At 39.3% G+C, this 16,072-nt stretch overlaps 1 protein-coding gene across 1 annotated transcript in view; it reads left to right on the top strand.

Moving 5' to 3' along the window:
* Positions 1 to 16,072, top strand: part of LOC115657582 (protein FAM122A-like) — a 43,026-nt gene extending 26,954 nt beyond the window's left edge. The window contains exons 3-11 of the mRNA XM_030575625.1: positions 1,139 to 1,195; positions 5,643 to 5,686; positions 5,769 to 5,823; positions 6,376 to 6,468; positions 7,141 to 7,229; positions 8,422 to 8,485; position 9,947; positions 12,205 to 12,301; positions 13,980 to 16,072. Coding sequence (XP_030431485.1) covers positions 1,139 to 1,195; positions 5,643 to 5,686; positions 5,769 to 5,823; positions 6,376 to 6,468; positions 7,141 to 7,229; positions 8,422 to 8,485; position 9,947; positions 12,205 to 12,301; positions 13,980 to 14,139 — 660 coding nt within the window. The 3' untranslated portion in view covers positions 14,140 to 16,072. The remainder of the gene's footprint in view (positions 1 to 1,138; positions 1,196 to 5,642; positions 5,687 to 5,768; positions 5,824 to 6,375; positions 6,469 to 7,140; positions 7,230 to 8,421; positions 8,486 to 9,946; positions 9,948 to 12,204; positions 12,302 to 13,979) is intronic.

The following is a 16,072-nucleotide window of genomic DNA, read 5'->3' as shown; positions in this document are numbered from 1 at the left end:
CTGTGTGGTTCATGCCTAAGGCTTCTGGTCCCTGATGGTCATGAGCACCACAAATTATTCAATTGTGTTAATGGTAAGGGAAAAAAGAGAAGGACTCAATAATTGATTCAAAGTAAATTTGCTTGTAACTAATTGCAGTATGTAGTGGTCTATTAAGAAATTCCACTAAAATGATTTAATAAGACCTGTCCCACAACTTGAGAATGGGCTATACTGAGAATCATTATGAAAGTTTTGCTTTCTTTGATGAACTACAGTAAGTTGTTGGTTCAATGCCTAGGAGTTCATAAATTATCATTTTTATCAAACTAGCAGTCAAGTTAAGTATAAAACTAAAGAATCTAGTTAGAGTCCCCGGAGTGTGGCTTATATCTCTGCCAGATTGGCTTTTATTTGATCCTTCAGATTTTTCCTTGTTAATAGATATCATTTTATGGGATTTGCTTTTATGTGTTCTGTGCAACAGCAAGGGAGAAAATGCTGAAACAGTGTGCTCAAAGGCACTCCTACTCAGTGAGGCCATTTCACTACCGTATTTTAACTTTCTGTCATTTTAAGCTGTATAGCTATTGAGGGCAGAAGAGCTTGAGAAATGTTTTTACTCTCCTTACACTTTAATGTCTGAATCTTTATCATGTCAAAAATATTAATCTGCAGGCAGAGACCAGCCCTGGAAAACTCCTGCTCAATCGATTTTTCTTTTTAGCATTATGAGCAACTTACAACAGCTTTAAGATGGAAGTGCTTATTATTCCTTACCTATTGTGTTGTTGCAACCACAACGGGTGGCCGGTATTGCCAGTACAGTTCATGAAAGGTGAGAGTATTAAGTAGTGTGAGACTGAAGTGGGATGGAAGTTGGCACACAATAATTAGGAGTCATTTCTAAGCATACAGAGAAATTTCATAATGAAATAGTCTAGTGCTCTCACTTATAAAACTAATATACATTTATAATTGTATGCAAAATGTATTGCATTTAACATATGCAAAGTGTGTTAGATGCTATTTTGGTAATATTGAAGTGGCTGTTTATCTTTTTGAGAATGAAATAATATATTAGAAAAAAGGTAGTGTCTAAACTTCCTGATTTTGCAGTTTTAAAAAATGTTTCAGCTATAACGTGTTTGTTTTCCAGTTGGTTCCGTCATCTCCTGTACGTATTCCTAGCAGCCGCCTTCATCAAATCAAACAGGTAAGAGATGATTCTAGTTCTGTTTTGTAAATAACAAGACTCTGGCCTGGTCTGCACTACGCGTTTATACCGAATTTAGCAGCGTTAAACCGATTTAACCCTGCACCTGTCCACACAACAAGGCCCTTTATATCGATATAAAGGGCTCTTTAAACCGGTTTCTGTACTCCTCCCCGACGAGAGGAGTAGAGCTGAAATCGGTATTGCCATGTCGGATTAGGGTTAGTGTGGCCGCAAATTGACGGTATTGGCCTCCGGGCGGTATCCCACAGTGCACCATTGTGACCTCTCTGGAAAGCAATCTGAACTCGGATACACTGGCCAGGTAGACAGGAAAAGCCCCGCAAACTTTTGAATTTTATTTCCTGTTTGCCCAGCGTGGAGCTCTGATCAGCACGGGTGGCGATGCAGTCCCAAATCCAAAAAGAGCTCCAGCATGGACCGCACGGGAGATACTGGATCTGATCGCTGTATGAGGAGACAAATCTGTTCTATCAGAGCTCCCTTACAGAAGACGAAATAACAAAGCATTTGAAAAAATCTCCAGGCTATGATAGACAGGCCACAGCAGGGACTCAGCACAGTGCTGCGTGACAAGCGTAACGGAAAGCCAAAGAATCAAATGGATGCTCATGGAGGGGGGGAGAGGAGACTGAGGACTCCAGCTGTCCCACAGTCTCTGAAAAGCATTTGCATTCTTGGCTGAGCTCCCAATGCCTGTAGGGTCAAAAACATTGTCCTGGGTAGTTCAGGATATATCTCATCAATTTACCACCCCTTGCCCACTCTGAAAGAAAAGGGAAAAAAATCGTTTCTTGCCATTTTTCAGTGTCACCGTATGTCTACTGCATGCTGCTGATAGACGCGGTGCTGCGGCGCTGAACAGCAGCATCCCCTCCCTTTCCTTTCTGGTACAAAATGGTGGAAAACCATTGGGACTGTCACTGTCACGTCATCATCCCTTGAGTGCTCCTGGCTGGCCTCGGTAAAAATGGGAATGAATCCCTGTCATTCCTGGCAGATGGTGCAAAATGCTGGTTATCTGTACTCCCAGGACTATCATAGCAGCTGGAGGCTGCTGCCCCCTCATTTTATCTCGCTAAAAAGTCAGTGTTTCTTATTCCTGCATTCTTTATTACTTCATCACACAAATGGAGGGACACTGCCACGGTAGCCCAGGAGGGGTGTGGGAGGAGGGAAGCAATGGGTGGGGTTGTTGCAGGGACACCCTCTAGAATGGCATGCAGCTCATCATTTCTGCAGGATCTCTGAGGCTGTGAGCTGGAGTGGCTGTGCTCTCTGGCTCTCTAGTACACTTGCCCCATGTTCTAGGCAGGACTGACTCTATTTTTAGACAAAACATAAAGAAGGGAATGACCCGGGGAGTCATTCCCATTTTTGTCCATGCGCCCCTGGCCGACCTCAGCGAGGTCAGCCAGGAGCACCCACGACAGCAGCAGACGGTACAAAATGATTGATAACCGTCATCGCCACTTTCCAATTGCAAACGGTACAAAATGATTGATAACCGTCATCTCATCGCCAATTTACAATGGCAGACAGTGGAATAGGGAGGGTAACCATCTCTGCTACCTTGCAAAGGCAAATGAATGCTCCTGTGTAAGCACTGCAGTACCGCCTCTCTCAGCGGCATCCAGTACACGTACGGTGACAGTGACAAAAGGTAAAAAAGGATCCATGGTTGCCATGCTATGGCATCTGCCAGGGCAATCCAGGGAAAAAGGGCACGAAATGATTGTAAAAGGACTGAGTGACAACATTTACCCAGAATCACCTGCGACACTGTTTTTGCACCATCATGCATTGGGATCTCAACCCAGAATTCCAATGAGCTGGGGAGACTGCGGAAACTATGGGATAGCTACAGGAAAGCTACCCACAGTGCAACGCTCCAGAAATCGATGCTAGCCTCGGTACATGGACGCACACCACCGAATTAGTGTGCTTAGTGTGGCCGTGTGCACTCGACTTTATACAATCTGTTTTACAAAACCGGTTTATGTAAAATCGGAATAATCCCATAGTATAGACATACCCATAGAAAGCTTGCTTTATTGGCTTTACACGAGCTGGTGTATCCTACTCATCATCATTGATATCTTCACTCAGAAGTAATAGCTGATCTGTAAAGAGTGTTTAGCAAAAATCTGTCACTTCAAGGTGCATTTAATAGTCACAGGTTGAATCAGTTTCCAGAGATACAAAAATTTACAGAAAATATAAAATGTGTCCTAAAATATTATACTGAAATCAGGATTTTGTCCCATTTATAAAAGTGGTTAGCCATCAGACATCTTTCTCCCCACATAGGGCCCACCAGCTTTCTATCTCTTGCAGCCTCATTTGCAATCTAGAACTTAGAGTCAGTGGCATTTTTCTGGGGCTCAGATAAACCGCCTGCCTTCCTCCCAATTGAATTGTGCATGACCATAAAATGATGTTCAGTGGAGTTTGTGGTGTTCAAATCTCAGTCTCCGTGATCGGGCAAACCTAAAAGTTTAGTGTAGTATAGCATGGCATGCTGTATTTAATCGGTCAGAGAAACTGACAGGAGATATACCAATGTTCAGCACTGAAGCAGTTGGGTGCAGCATCCAACAAGGTAAGAAGGTTGCTGCTGATTGCTGCATGTTAAGCTTGGAGACTCTCAAAGCTGACAAACTAATGTGAAGTTGAGGGATATCAGGATAATGGTATACAGTCCCACACCTTCACACTTTCTGTACCACCTAATCTTTCTTCTTGTGAAACATGGGTGGTGCTGAGTTGTCCACTTTTGTTTAAAAAAACAAACAAAAACAAAAAACCCAACCCTGGTTACTATACCTTCCCCAAATCTATTAATGCAGTAAGTTCATTAAAATGGTGAAGTAAGAATGCACTTCTGTTCTGAATACAAGCCTGTTTCAAAGTACAGTTAGATTTAATACAAAAAACAGTTATCTTGGTTTTCTTTTGGAAGAAGAGGAAGAATCATAAAATGCAAATTCCCAGAAGGAAACCTCTAATAGTATAAACTCTATTATAGGGATTTAAGCTGTTAAAATAAATGTTTAGTTAAAGCTGTCCCATATGATAGCCTGCCTTTTAAAGTCTCACTTTGGAAAACACATTTCCAAATGCTTGTAAATCTTGTGACTTTTGTTTTTCTTATTTTGTAAAAGCAATTTAGCTCTCCAGGCATTATATTTCCAGGGTACATGTTGCAAGTGATTGAAGGTACTTGATCTCCAGCTTCCTGCCTCCTCAAACACTTGAGGCACATAATAATTCTGAAGAAATGCACAGCCTGTTTCATTTTTATTGTGTAATGTATTCATTTACTAGCTTTAACAAGGACAAGAAGTCATCGGAAAGTTCCTTTGATTCTTAATATAGTAAAGGACTAATGTTAATATGTACATACAGATGGGATGGAAGGGAGGTGCAGGGAAGGCACAATATATGTTACTTCATATTTGACACTGTATTTCTATTAAAACTTCACGCTAGAAGGTAGTATAGTAACTGTTTGCTAGCTTTCTGATTTTTGGGAATTTGAGGCCTATATTGTTGCATAGTCATAATAATTATCCATATAAATACTCCATTAAAAATAGGTTAAAAGTTAAATCAGGATATGTCAGAGTTAAAGCTGCACTCCCTGAAAACATGTTACTATAGGAGGAGATTGACAAAGGCATTAATGGGTATTAGATGCTTAGCGTCCGTTTATGCCTTTTAAAAAAAACAAAAAGCTTCTTCATAGCCTTCAATTACATAGACTGCATCATTCAATGCCTGGGATGCCAGTGAGCAGTGGATGAATCATCTAACCTATATTTATTCCTCCTCTGTTCAATAAGTGGATCCCTACCATGTTTCACTGCACTAGGGTGACCTGACAGCAAATGTGAAAAATTGGAACGGGGTGAGGGGTGATAGGAGCCTATATAAGAAAAGACCCAAAAATTGGGACTGTCCCTTTGAAATTGGCACATCTGGTCACCCTATACTGCACACCATCCAATCTATGCATTGAATGCATTCTGAGGAATGATACATGCTTGTGTATTTAAAAACAGTATTGTAATGTATACATACAGGGAGTGAATAAGTTTTGTGTGTGGAATTTCTTTTTCTTTAAAAAAAATGCTTTGTTTTTCTATCTTAATACATTTTAACAAGTTTTTTTTGTAGAATTTCTTAGTTTTGTAGAAGAAACAATAAAAAATTAAATAATGTGGAACCGTTTACTAACCATCAGTAAAATGCTCTGTTCTGCACAAGTTGCACACTCACTGAGTATGCTAATGGTGTATGGAATGAGGTGAGACTCCATCCAAATTGTGACCTGAAGAGGAAGAGTTTGTCTGACTCATTTTAGCAAAAGAAAGCTCTATAAACCAACTCTTAACTGTTTCTGTATTATATTATTATTTTTTAGGAAGAAGGAATGGATTTGATGAACAGAGAAGCAGTACATGAACGGTGAGTGTTAGTGTGCAAGTGAGAATACCTAAACTCTTGTGTCTCTGGGCCAGTGATGATTAATTTTTTTTCTTCTTTATAGGGAAGTGCAAACAGCAATGCAGATCAGCCAGTCATGGGAGGAGAGCTTGAGCCTGGTAATGTGTTTATGCTTTAGATTTGAGTTTCTATCTTCAGTGTTCTAACATCCCATATTGCTGCATTTTGTTGTCTATGGTATCTTAAATTTCTTTTAGAGGAAAATCAAACAGATTAGGCTTCCTGTTTAACATCAAATTGTTTCTGTCTAGTAATACACTTTTATTGGTGCCTTATAACAAGTTTTGTACTAATAAGGTATGAAATCACCAGTGGCTCAATGACACATGGCTGTCACTAAAGCTATTGGGACATAGTTTTTTTTCCTGATGTGTCAAAAGGTAGTTCTAGTCATGTCTATATCTTTCTGTTTTATAGATCCTTTAATATCAGCACATAATGTTTAATATTTTTTTCCTCAAAGGTATGAAATTTGTCTCCTACATAGTCATAGTAACAAATTCTTACATGTAGCCATTTGTGAGGGTGACTTGCATCATGTGGTTCCATTCCACAACAAAGTAATGCTTTGTATAATATTATATAGCCTGGCCCATGAAATATTGCATTAAAGCAATTGGCTGTAATTACATGATCTGTTATACTTATAGAGTGACAATGATTTTGAGAAATCATCCTCTCCCAAGCAAATAGACTTTGTCCCAGTTTCTCCAGCTCCTTCACCCACCAGAGGAATAGGGAAGGTAAGAAAAATGAAGTGATAGAAGCTTTCCTTCGTGAGTACTGATAGTTAGATTTTTGTTTAGCACTAACATTAGCAAGGGATGAAACTTCCCATATCCCTGACTTCTGCATGGGCATTCACTGCAGACAGGGAACTAAAATATTAAAAAGGCAAGCTAATAGCTGTACAACTCATGAATTTATCTACAGAATATCTCATAAATGTCAATACTAAGTAGGTATATTGATTGATAAATTGTTGGTATATTGGTGATAAATAAAAGCCATATTCTTTGTCTGCCTTTCTTTGGGGGAAAGGGAGTTTTTTTAGAAGCTAACTCAGTTGGTTTGTTCCAAGGTAAAGCGATACATACATATTCTGATAAATATAATACTATCAACTTGCATGCACTCTGTATATACATAAGAAATCACTCTAAATTGTTCTAGAAGTTTCTTCAAGACTTAGCCAAAAGCGATACCTTCCTAGTCAAATAGATCAGGTAGTCATTTTAGATGAATGATGAGGTGCTTGTTTTAATATGGTAAAATTCTCTTAAAGCCCTAGTTGTGTTCCTCAAGTCTCTCTAGTTCTTTGTATGTCGAGAATTTTTATTAGTTTTTTGCAGTAGGAATGCTGATATTTGTGTATGATGTTTATATTTAAATATTGCAATATATTTTGATTTCAGCAATGTTTCTCACCGTCTTTGCAAAGTTTGGTGAGTAGCAGTGGATTACCTCCAAGCGCTAGCCCCAGTCCAACAAGACGATTCTTAAAGTACGTACAAGTCTGTAAAACTGACTCTGCATACTGTTAATAGGGATTGTTCACTTGAGGCATCTGAAATATCAGGACTTAACTTAAACATAGTAAATCTAAACTATGTTTTTGGTGACTCAGATCTCCAACTCACATAGTAAATCCATACAACTTAAATTCTAGAGTTTATAAAGTACCAAAATATATATACTCGACATCAGGAAGCTGGGTTACAATGCAGCCTGTATCCGATTTTTTCAATAGGTTTTTGTTTAGCACATAATCACATACAGGGTAGAATGAATTTCTATCAGAAGATGGTGAATTAATTCCCAGGTTTGAAACTGGGACAATACCAGCCTGTGTAGATTAGCAAAAACGTATTAAGAGGAAACATTAAGTTTTTAAATTATAATAGCATCTATAGGACCCATTAGAGATCGTGGCCTCATGATGTTACAGGTTGCCTGTCAGAGAGGCTTATTATTACCTTCTTTCTCCACTTTAATTTAATGTAATGTTGCCAGAAATAGGATAACTTTTGTGGGTGGCTAGGTGCTGAAAGACACTGTTTGGGCTGCGGAGGGTGTGGTTCTGAGGGCAGGTGAAAAGGGACTTAATTGCCAAATCTGTTGCTTTAAGTGACCTTGTATTCTGACAGAAATGACTGTTACTGCAGGGACCTTAGGCATTTTTAATGTTACTTGACCAGTGGCCAGGGTGCTCTCTCTGTCCTGAAACTCCTGGGTCATTCACAGTCTTCACCAGTCCATGCAGAACAATATTTTGGCCCTCAGTGTTCTTTCCAGCAACATAATGCAAACAGATGGTGAATCTAACTAGTCTTGTTACTAATCTTCAGCCTCACAAAGGACAGCACCATTGTAGAGAAACTTGCGTGATCATAATAGATGATTGTATTAGAGGAAATGTTGGGAATGCTTTTTGAAGACTTCAGTATGTGAACCCGGCTTTCTGGTATAGTGTTGTGCGGTTACATTTTTAAGGTCAGTCATGTCGTATGTGTGTTTGTTTTTAAAAAGATTTTTTGTTAGGGCTATCCAGTCTTATTGTCTACTTCCCTTTATGTTGCACTTTGCGCTTAAAACAGAGCAACTTGCCCTGAATGTGCTTGTTCCTCACTTGTAGTTGTTTTCTATGCTATTTATGCCAGTTATAATTTACCAATATATTGTTTATACTCTTTTAGCAGGAGAAGTCAGAGTCCTATTCACTGCATTCGCCCAAGTGTTCTTGGGTCAATGAAAGAAAAGGTACAGCATGTGTTTCTAATTTTAACTTTTTAAATAGTTCATATAGCTTTCTTGATAGTCCTGTTTTTGGACTGACACTTGCTAGGAACGATTGAGTTTTAGCAAAAGGTATGCTATAAAGGAATGGCTGGGCATTTGGGCTGTTGAAGTACAATAGTTGAAAAATTAACTATTCAATAAATCTATAATTTAAAGTGGTCACTCTGTCCTACTACCTATCCACTGATGCAAGATTACACATTTGGTAAAGCACCAATGGAACCTCTAATATAAAGGAATTAAGGAATTCTTGGTACACTTCCATTCATTTATAGAAAGGTCCCAGCTAATTGAAGCACAGAGATGCTGTAGAGTTAAGATCACAAGCATACAGTTTTCTTGGTAACCATACAGGGGTTGAACATAAGAATGGCCAGACTGGGTCAGACCAAAGATCCATCTAGCCCAGTATCCTGTCTTCTGCCAGTGACCAGTGCCAGGTGTTTCAGAGGGAATGAACAGAACAGGTAATCATCAAGTGATCCATTCCCTGTCGCCCCATATCCCAACTTCTGGCAGACAGAGGCCTAGGGAAACTTTAGAGCATGGTTTTGCATCCCTGCACATGCTGGCTAATAACCGTTGATGGATCTATTCCTTCATTAACTTACTAGTTCTTTTTTGAGCCCTTTTATAGGTATACAAACCTTTGCATTCTAGTTCAATACAGGCCTCCAAAATTCAACATCCAGATGCCCAGAAAAAGCAATAGCCACCTCATCTTGTAGTTTTATTTAGAAGTTGTTTAAGTTTTGGAAGATGTGGCTCAATCTGTACACCTGCACCTGCTTCTCTTAGCCTCCATTTCAACAGTCGTATTGTATCTGTTTTTAAAAGCTTTCTCACCCTTCACTTCCATAACAGTAACATTTTGGCACGTTAAGTCATGTTTAAAGTACTGATAAGCAAGCTGTATTGTTGCATAGAAGGAAGGAAGGTGGGCCAGGTTGTTGTTGAAACAGTCTTGAGCTGCATCTCTCTCTCTCTCTCTCTGAGAGAATCTGTGAATTGAAAGTTGCTGCTGGCAGAAGTTCCCTTCTCATTTATCCCAGCCCCTTTGAACTGTGCATATTTCAAAATGGATTTCAATGAGAAAATAAATTATTGTTATTGAGGGAGTTTTACAAATTACTTTGGGGGTGTTGAGAGGATCTCAATACAATAACTTAAAGACTGTTTGAATGGAGGATGCTTTTTCACTGACTTTCAAAGTGCTTGCTAACTCAATTAATGAAACTAAGAAGTAGGTAAATATTTTAATATCGGTATCTGTAGTAGGTAAATGTTCAAATTAATAATTGTTAATGGGGTTGGACACTTTTAATCCACTGAGCATTTCAAATTGTCATTGTCTGTGTCTCTTTACTAATATTCTTTGAAATAGTGTTTCATTATATTTAAGTTAATATCATAGAATAGCAGGGTTGGAAGGGACCTCAGGAGGTCATCTAATCCAGCTCCCTGCTCAAAGCAAACCAATCCTCAACTAAATCATCCCCTCCAGGGCTTTTGTCAAACCTGACCTTAAAAACCTCTAAGGAAGGAGTTTCCACCACCTGCCTAGGTAACCTATTCCAGAGCTTCACAACCCCCCTACTGAAAAAGTTTTTCCTAATATACACCTAATCTACCTCACTGCAACTTGAGATCATTACTCCTTGTTCTGTTATTGTACCCAGGGCCGGCGCTACCATTTAGGCAACCTAGGCAATCGCCTAGGGCGGCAGAATAATTGGTGAGCGCTGTTTTGCTGGAGGGGGCGGCAGGCAGGCTCCAGTGGAGCTGCCGCAGTGGTGCCTGCAGAGAGTCCGGTGCTCCGCGGCTCCGGTGGAGCTGCTGCAGTCGTGCCTGCGGACAGTCGGCTCCTCGCGTGGCTCCGGTGGACTGCCCGCAGGCATGACTGCGGCAGCTCCACCGGAGCCGCAGGACCAGCGCACCGGGCGGCGAAATTGCCGTGCACCTAAGGCGCTCAAACCCTTCGCGTCAGTCCTGCTGGTACCACTGAGAACAGTCTAGATCAGGGGTCGGCAACCTTTCAGAAGTGCTGTGCCAAGTCTTCATTTATTCCCTCTAATTTAAGGTTTTGCCTGCCAATAATACATTTTAATGTTTTTAGAAGGGCTCTTTCTATAAGTCTATCATATATAACTTAACTATTGTTGTGTGTAAAGTAAATAAGGTGTTTAAAATGTTTAAGAAGCTTCATTTAAAATTAATTAAAATGCAGAGCGCCCTGGACCAGTGGCCAGGACCCGGGCAGCGTGAGTGCCACTGAAAATCAGCTCGTGTGCTGCCTTCGGCACTTGTGCCATAGGTTGCCTACCCCTGGTCTAGATCCATCCTCTTTGGAACCCCCTTTCAGGTAGTTGAAAGCAGCTATCAAATCCCCCCTTGTTCTTTTCCAGACTGAACAATCCCAGTTCCCTCAACCTCCTCCTCATAAGTCATGTGCTTCATCTCCTTAAACATTTTGTTGTCCTCTGCTGGACTCTTCCCAATTTTTCCACAGCTTGCTTGTAGTGTGGGACCCAAAACTGGACACAGTATTCCAGATGAGACCTCACCAATGTCAATAGAGGGAAATGATCCCGTCCCTTGATCTGCTGGCAATGCCCCTACTTATACAGCCCAAAATGCCATTAGCCTTTTTGGCAACAAGGGCACACTGTCGACTCATATCCAGCTTCCTGTCCACTGTAACCCCTAGGTCCTTCTCTGCAGAACTGCTGCCTAGACATTTGGTCCATAGTCTGTAGCAGTGCATTGGATTCTTCAGAGTTCTACACTTAGGACAGCACTTGTCCTTTTGAATCTCATCAGATTTCTTTTGGCCCAATCCTCTAATTTGTCTAGGTCCCTCTGTATGCTATCCCTGCCCTACAGCGTATCTACCACTCCTCCAGTTTAGTGTCATCTGCAAACTTGCTGATGGTGCAGTCCACGCCATCCTCCAGATCATTAATAAAGATATTGAACAAATCCGGCCCAGGACCGACCCTTGGGGCACTCCACTCAATACCGGCTGCCAAGTAGACATGGAGCCATTGATCACTACCCCTTGAGCCCGATGATCTAGCCAACTTTCTATCCACCTTATAGTCCATTCATCCAGCCCATACTTCTTTAACTGCTGGCAAGAATACTGTGGGGAGGACCGTATCAGAAGCTTTGCTGAAGTCAAGGAATAACACGTCACCGTTTTCCCCCTCATCCACAGAGCCAGTTATATCATCATAGAAGGCAATTAGGTTAGTCAGGCATGACTTGCCCTCGATAAATCCATGCTGACTATTCCTGATCACTTTCCTCTCCTCCAAGTGCATCAGAATTGATTCCCTGAGGACCTGCTCCATGATTTTTCCAGGGACTGAGGTGAGGATGACTGGCCTGTAGTTCTCCGGATCCCCTGTCTTTTCTGTGGCATAGTAAAGCACTTGTGTCCCACCCATTCTTGAGGTGTATTTGGAAAATTCAAATTAATATGTATTTTAGAGAAGGGGGAAAACATCTGAATGTTAAGAATGTGTATAAATGTGTCATAATCTATATGTTCGTTTGCATCGGATCCAAGATAGAAGTTTATCTAAAGTGGCTATGCTAATGATCCCTTTGAATCAGGACAGAGTTGTATTTTAACTGTTAGTGCATAATATGAATCTGATTGCATGGTTTTGTTAAAGGTGAAATGGATACTGAAGATGAGCCAAAGAGATTTTTTCAAGGAACTACTAACATGCTTTCTCCTGAAGTTTCACATCTGACAGATCTTGGTGCATGGTAAGCATTACTGTGCCTTGTAACTTTCATTAGAAACTGCTCAAATGTTTTCGGTCTCTTTTTCTAGACATCAGGCATGGGTGAGCATGCTTGAAGTCAAATAGTGTTATATATAATAAGCCTTGGATTTTTGCAGTATATCCAGATAAGTATTGCAAACAAACTGGATATTTGGGTACCAGTGCCTATAATCTAAGAACATCAAAAACAGATAAATGACTTCTGTTCTCATATTGATATGCTTATCATTTATGGGAGTTAAGCAGGTTTTGAGACTAGACCCCCAATAATGGCTATTTTGGAGCAAATAGCTTCAGATCTTAAGATTTGCCTTTTAATTCTGCATATTAATGCAAATTGTCACTTTTTTTATACTTTTGCTCTTAGTTACGTATGGTGAATGCTAGTCTGATCTCTCTGCATATGAACTGTGACTGTACTAAGGTACAGAAAATGAACTATGCAGCAAATTATACTGAACATCTGGTTTAAAGGAAAGAGTGAAGGATTTTTGTTTTGAATGTTCTTTTAGAGAAGAAATAATAGTAATAACCCTACATAGTTATAATTTTGCTATGATATATACTGTAAAAAAGTAATCAGTAGATATGTTGTAATGCATTTTTTTCCTAATACCTAAGCACCTATTTGAATTTTGGGATGATTGTCAAAAAATTGTGGCTGAGTTGTGAACAAGCTGTAGAAAATAATATGGACCATATTATTTACAATAATAAAGTCCATTATTACTTTTCCATGATTTTTTGCTGTCAGCCACCAGGGGACTCCCTGTCGACTGCCTGGGACTGAGTTCCAGCTGTCAAAATTGCGGTAGAAGCCTATAGAGTGGAATCTGCAATTTCCGCAATATTGCAAGTTAAGTAGGGCCTTACTAATACCACATATTGTGAGGTATAAGTTGCCATTGCCACGGAGCCTGCTGGCAGTTGTGGTGTTGTCAGGGCACCCAGTTTGAGAATTCCTGTAATAGAAGATAAAAATGATGATAGAGTTTCCTGAATGATTCATTGCAAACTTTGTCATTTCTTTATTTATGTATGTTCCACTGCCTGACCATTTCTAATGTATAAGCAATTCTTTGAGTCAGCTGAATGAATTAACTACTTGATAAAATATTATGGTTTGGCTGGAGAGCAAAATTATTATAGACTTCTTTGTATTTTTATATAACACTGTTTGAAGATGACTAATATTTGCTTTTAAAGTGACTTAATAGCTAATCAAAACCAGAATTTTAAACATCTGAAATTTAGTAAGAATTAGAATATCTCATGTTGGTTAATTAAAATGCAGATGATTGCTTTGAGGAAATTAAACTGCTTTGCATTAGCAATATACCTGTTCCTAATATCTTAAAGCAATCAGTATTTCAGTTATTTTTCCATAGGACCTGTTTAATGTCATTTAAAATGTAAAATTCCTTCCTGGAATTCAAGCTGCAGTAAGTCCCATGAAACCCTATTTAGTGGCAATCAGGTTCAATTAGAGTTTATAGTTAGGTCACTTTAAAAGACAGTTAAGTGTGTGTTTAAAGCTTATTGTTTCACATCTATATGTAAAGATGTGAATAATAAGCTTATTTAAATTAATGCATTTGCCCAAAAAATGTTGCTCTTGTATTTTCCATATCCTTCTGTTACATTCTCCTTTTTTTCAGTCTGACTTCAGGTACTCTTGATGGCAATCAAAGCAGTGCTGGCTCTTCCTGTGGTTCACCAGCTGAAGTTGTCACCACCAGAGATTCTCCAGCCTCACTTTCCAATTCCAGATCTCAATTTAAGCCCATAGATTTTTCAGCTAAATTACCCACAAATTGAGACTTTATTACTCCTCTGCTGAAGGGTAAACAGCCAAGCTGGAGAGCAACAAGACAACATTCTACAATGTGTGACTGAGTTTCTTATCTGATCCTGTTCCTCATAGGAACTTCCAGAAATGTCTTTATTTCTAGAAAACTTCCATAATAGTTCCTTGAGGAAGTTTATAGTGATTTGTATGACATTTACTACAGTTAGTGTTTAAACTCCAAACGTTCTCTTTAATATGCGAATATCTGCATACATGTTTTGACTTACAATAGATCTTGATTGGCATAATAAATTGCAAATACATATATTATCTACAAGGGGAAACAAGGCATTTAAAACTACATCTTTTCAGTTGTCATTAGTTTGTAATGGTGCTGATCAAGGTAACAGATAGGCCTTTATCGGATTCTGTCATTTTTTTACAAGCTAATCAACGGATCAGTTTATTTAATATTAATTTTACTCCACAAGCTTTGGGTATTTCATTTGCTGTTTTTTAAAATGATAATGTGGGTATCAAAATATAATTGGTGCCTAAGTCCTAATTGTTTGGCTGTTAGTCAATGTTATGTTCTGATGGTGAAAAGAACAAGAATGGATGAATTGTCCATATGTTTACAATTTTATTTGTAATCATAATTGCTGGTGTGACTAAATACAGACTTAACCTGGGGAAAAATGCTTCCAAAATCACCAGCTTCCTTTGTATCCCCTATGTGACTATCTAGAGTGATAGGCATTCTCCTAGCACTGTTTTTCCACAGAAGGACCTTTAATAGTGTGTTGGGACAGTGCATGAATGCAACCTCCCTAATTAAATGCTTCAGATAAGAAAATTAGAGGCTGTAGAGCCTTAACAATTGTTTTTAGTTGGAGAGGAAGTAAGCCTTAAGGGAGGGACCTTGAGTGACTATGTACCAGACTGAAGTGATAATCCAACTGAACATTTAACTCTGCTACGTGACCGCATACCATGTTTTAACCTCTTCTGTACAGTAATAGTAACCCAGTAGAAGCAGCCTCCACTTCCTCAGTATCATAGCGTAAAGAGATTTCTGATGTTCATAAGTTAAAAATTACTGATCACAAGTGTGGAATCGATCAATTTAGAGATGTTGGAGAATTCCTATAATGGATTTGAAAGAAGCTAGTATGTCCAGAAGCACCATGATAGCAAACCTTGAAGACCTCCCAAGACAGAAGCAAGCGTCTGCCAGTCTCCAAGAGCTTAATAGTGAAAGCAAAACTTTTCCTTCCCAAACAGTAAAACTAATGCAGGGCTAAAGGTGGGCACTGAATGTAGTGAGCCTTTTCTAAACGAGATATGGTAGTAGTTCTCTACCTTATCATATGCTGTTTCACAGAGGCAGAACTTTGACAGGGCAGCAGCATACAAGGGAAACAGAAAACGTGAAGATCCTGGGATGAGTGAGGACTAAGGACTTATTTCTCCTGTATAATATGGAGATATAGGATCTATGTAGTGGTCTCACGCTTAGCTCAAACACTGTGAACATGGCTTATTGTTGATTCTCCTGTTTATCTACATTATTGCAGCTGTCAGCTGAGCTTCCTTACTCCACAGATCAGTTTTCATCAAGTTCTGAGACTTGTGCTTCCCTTTCCAATGACAGACAGAGAAAATTGTGTATAACCTCTGCTTGCTTGCTTTAATACAGCATGCTTTACTTTATAATCTCAGCCATATGCCAAAGACTTACTGTGCATTCTTTTGTGATACGGGCAAATTATAAATTTTTATCTTGCTTATCTCATTTTCATGAATGGGCCTCAATATCTGATTGCCAACCCTTTTAAAAGATGCTATGAACAGAAAGGTAATACAGTTAGTTGTATTGTGTGGGGGTCAACATGTCTCTTCTCTATTAAATATTTATGCTGGTTTTCCAAATAAGTGCAATAAAGAGAACTGAAAAAATAA

The sequence above is a fragment of the Gopherus evgoodei genome, chromosome 9 (genome assembly GCF_007399415.2).
Source record: "Gopherus evgoodei ecotype Sinaloan lineage chromosome 9, rGopEvg1_v1.p, whole genome shotgun sequence".
In the NCBI taxonomy this organism is placed as follows: Eukaryota; Metazoa; Chordata; order Testudines; family Testudinidae; genus Gopherus; species Gopherus evgoodei.
This window is presented reverse-complemented; position numbering and strand designations above follow the sequence as displayed.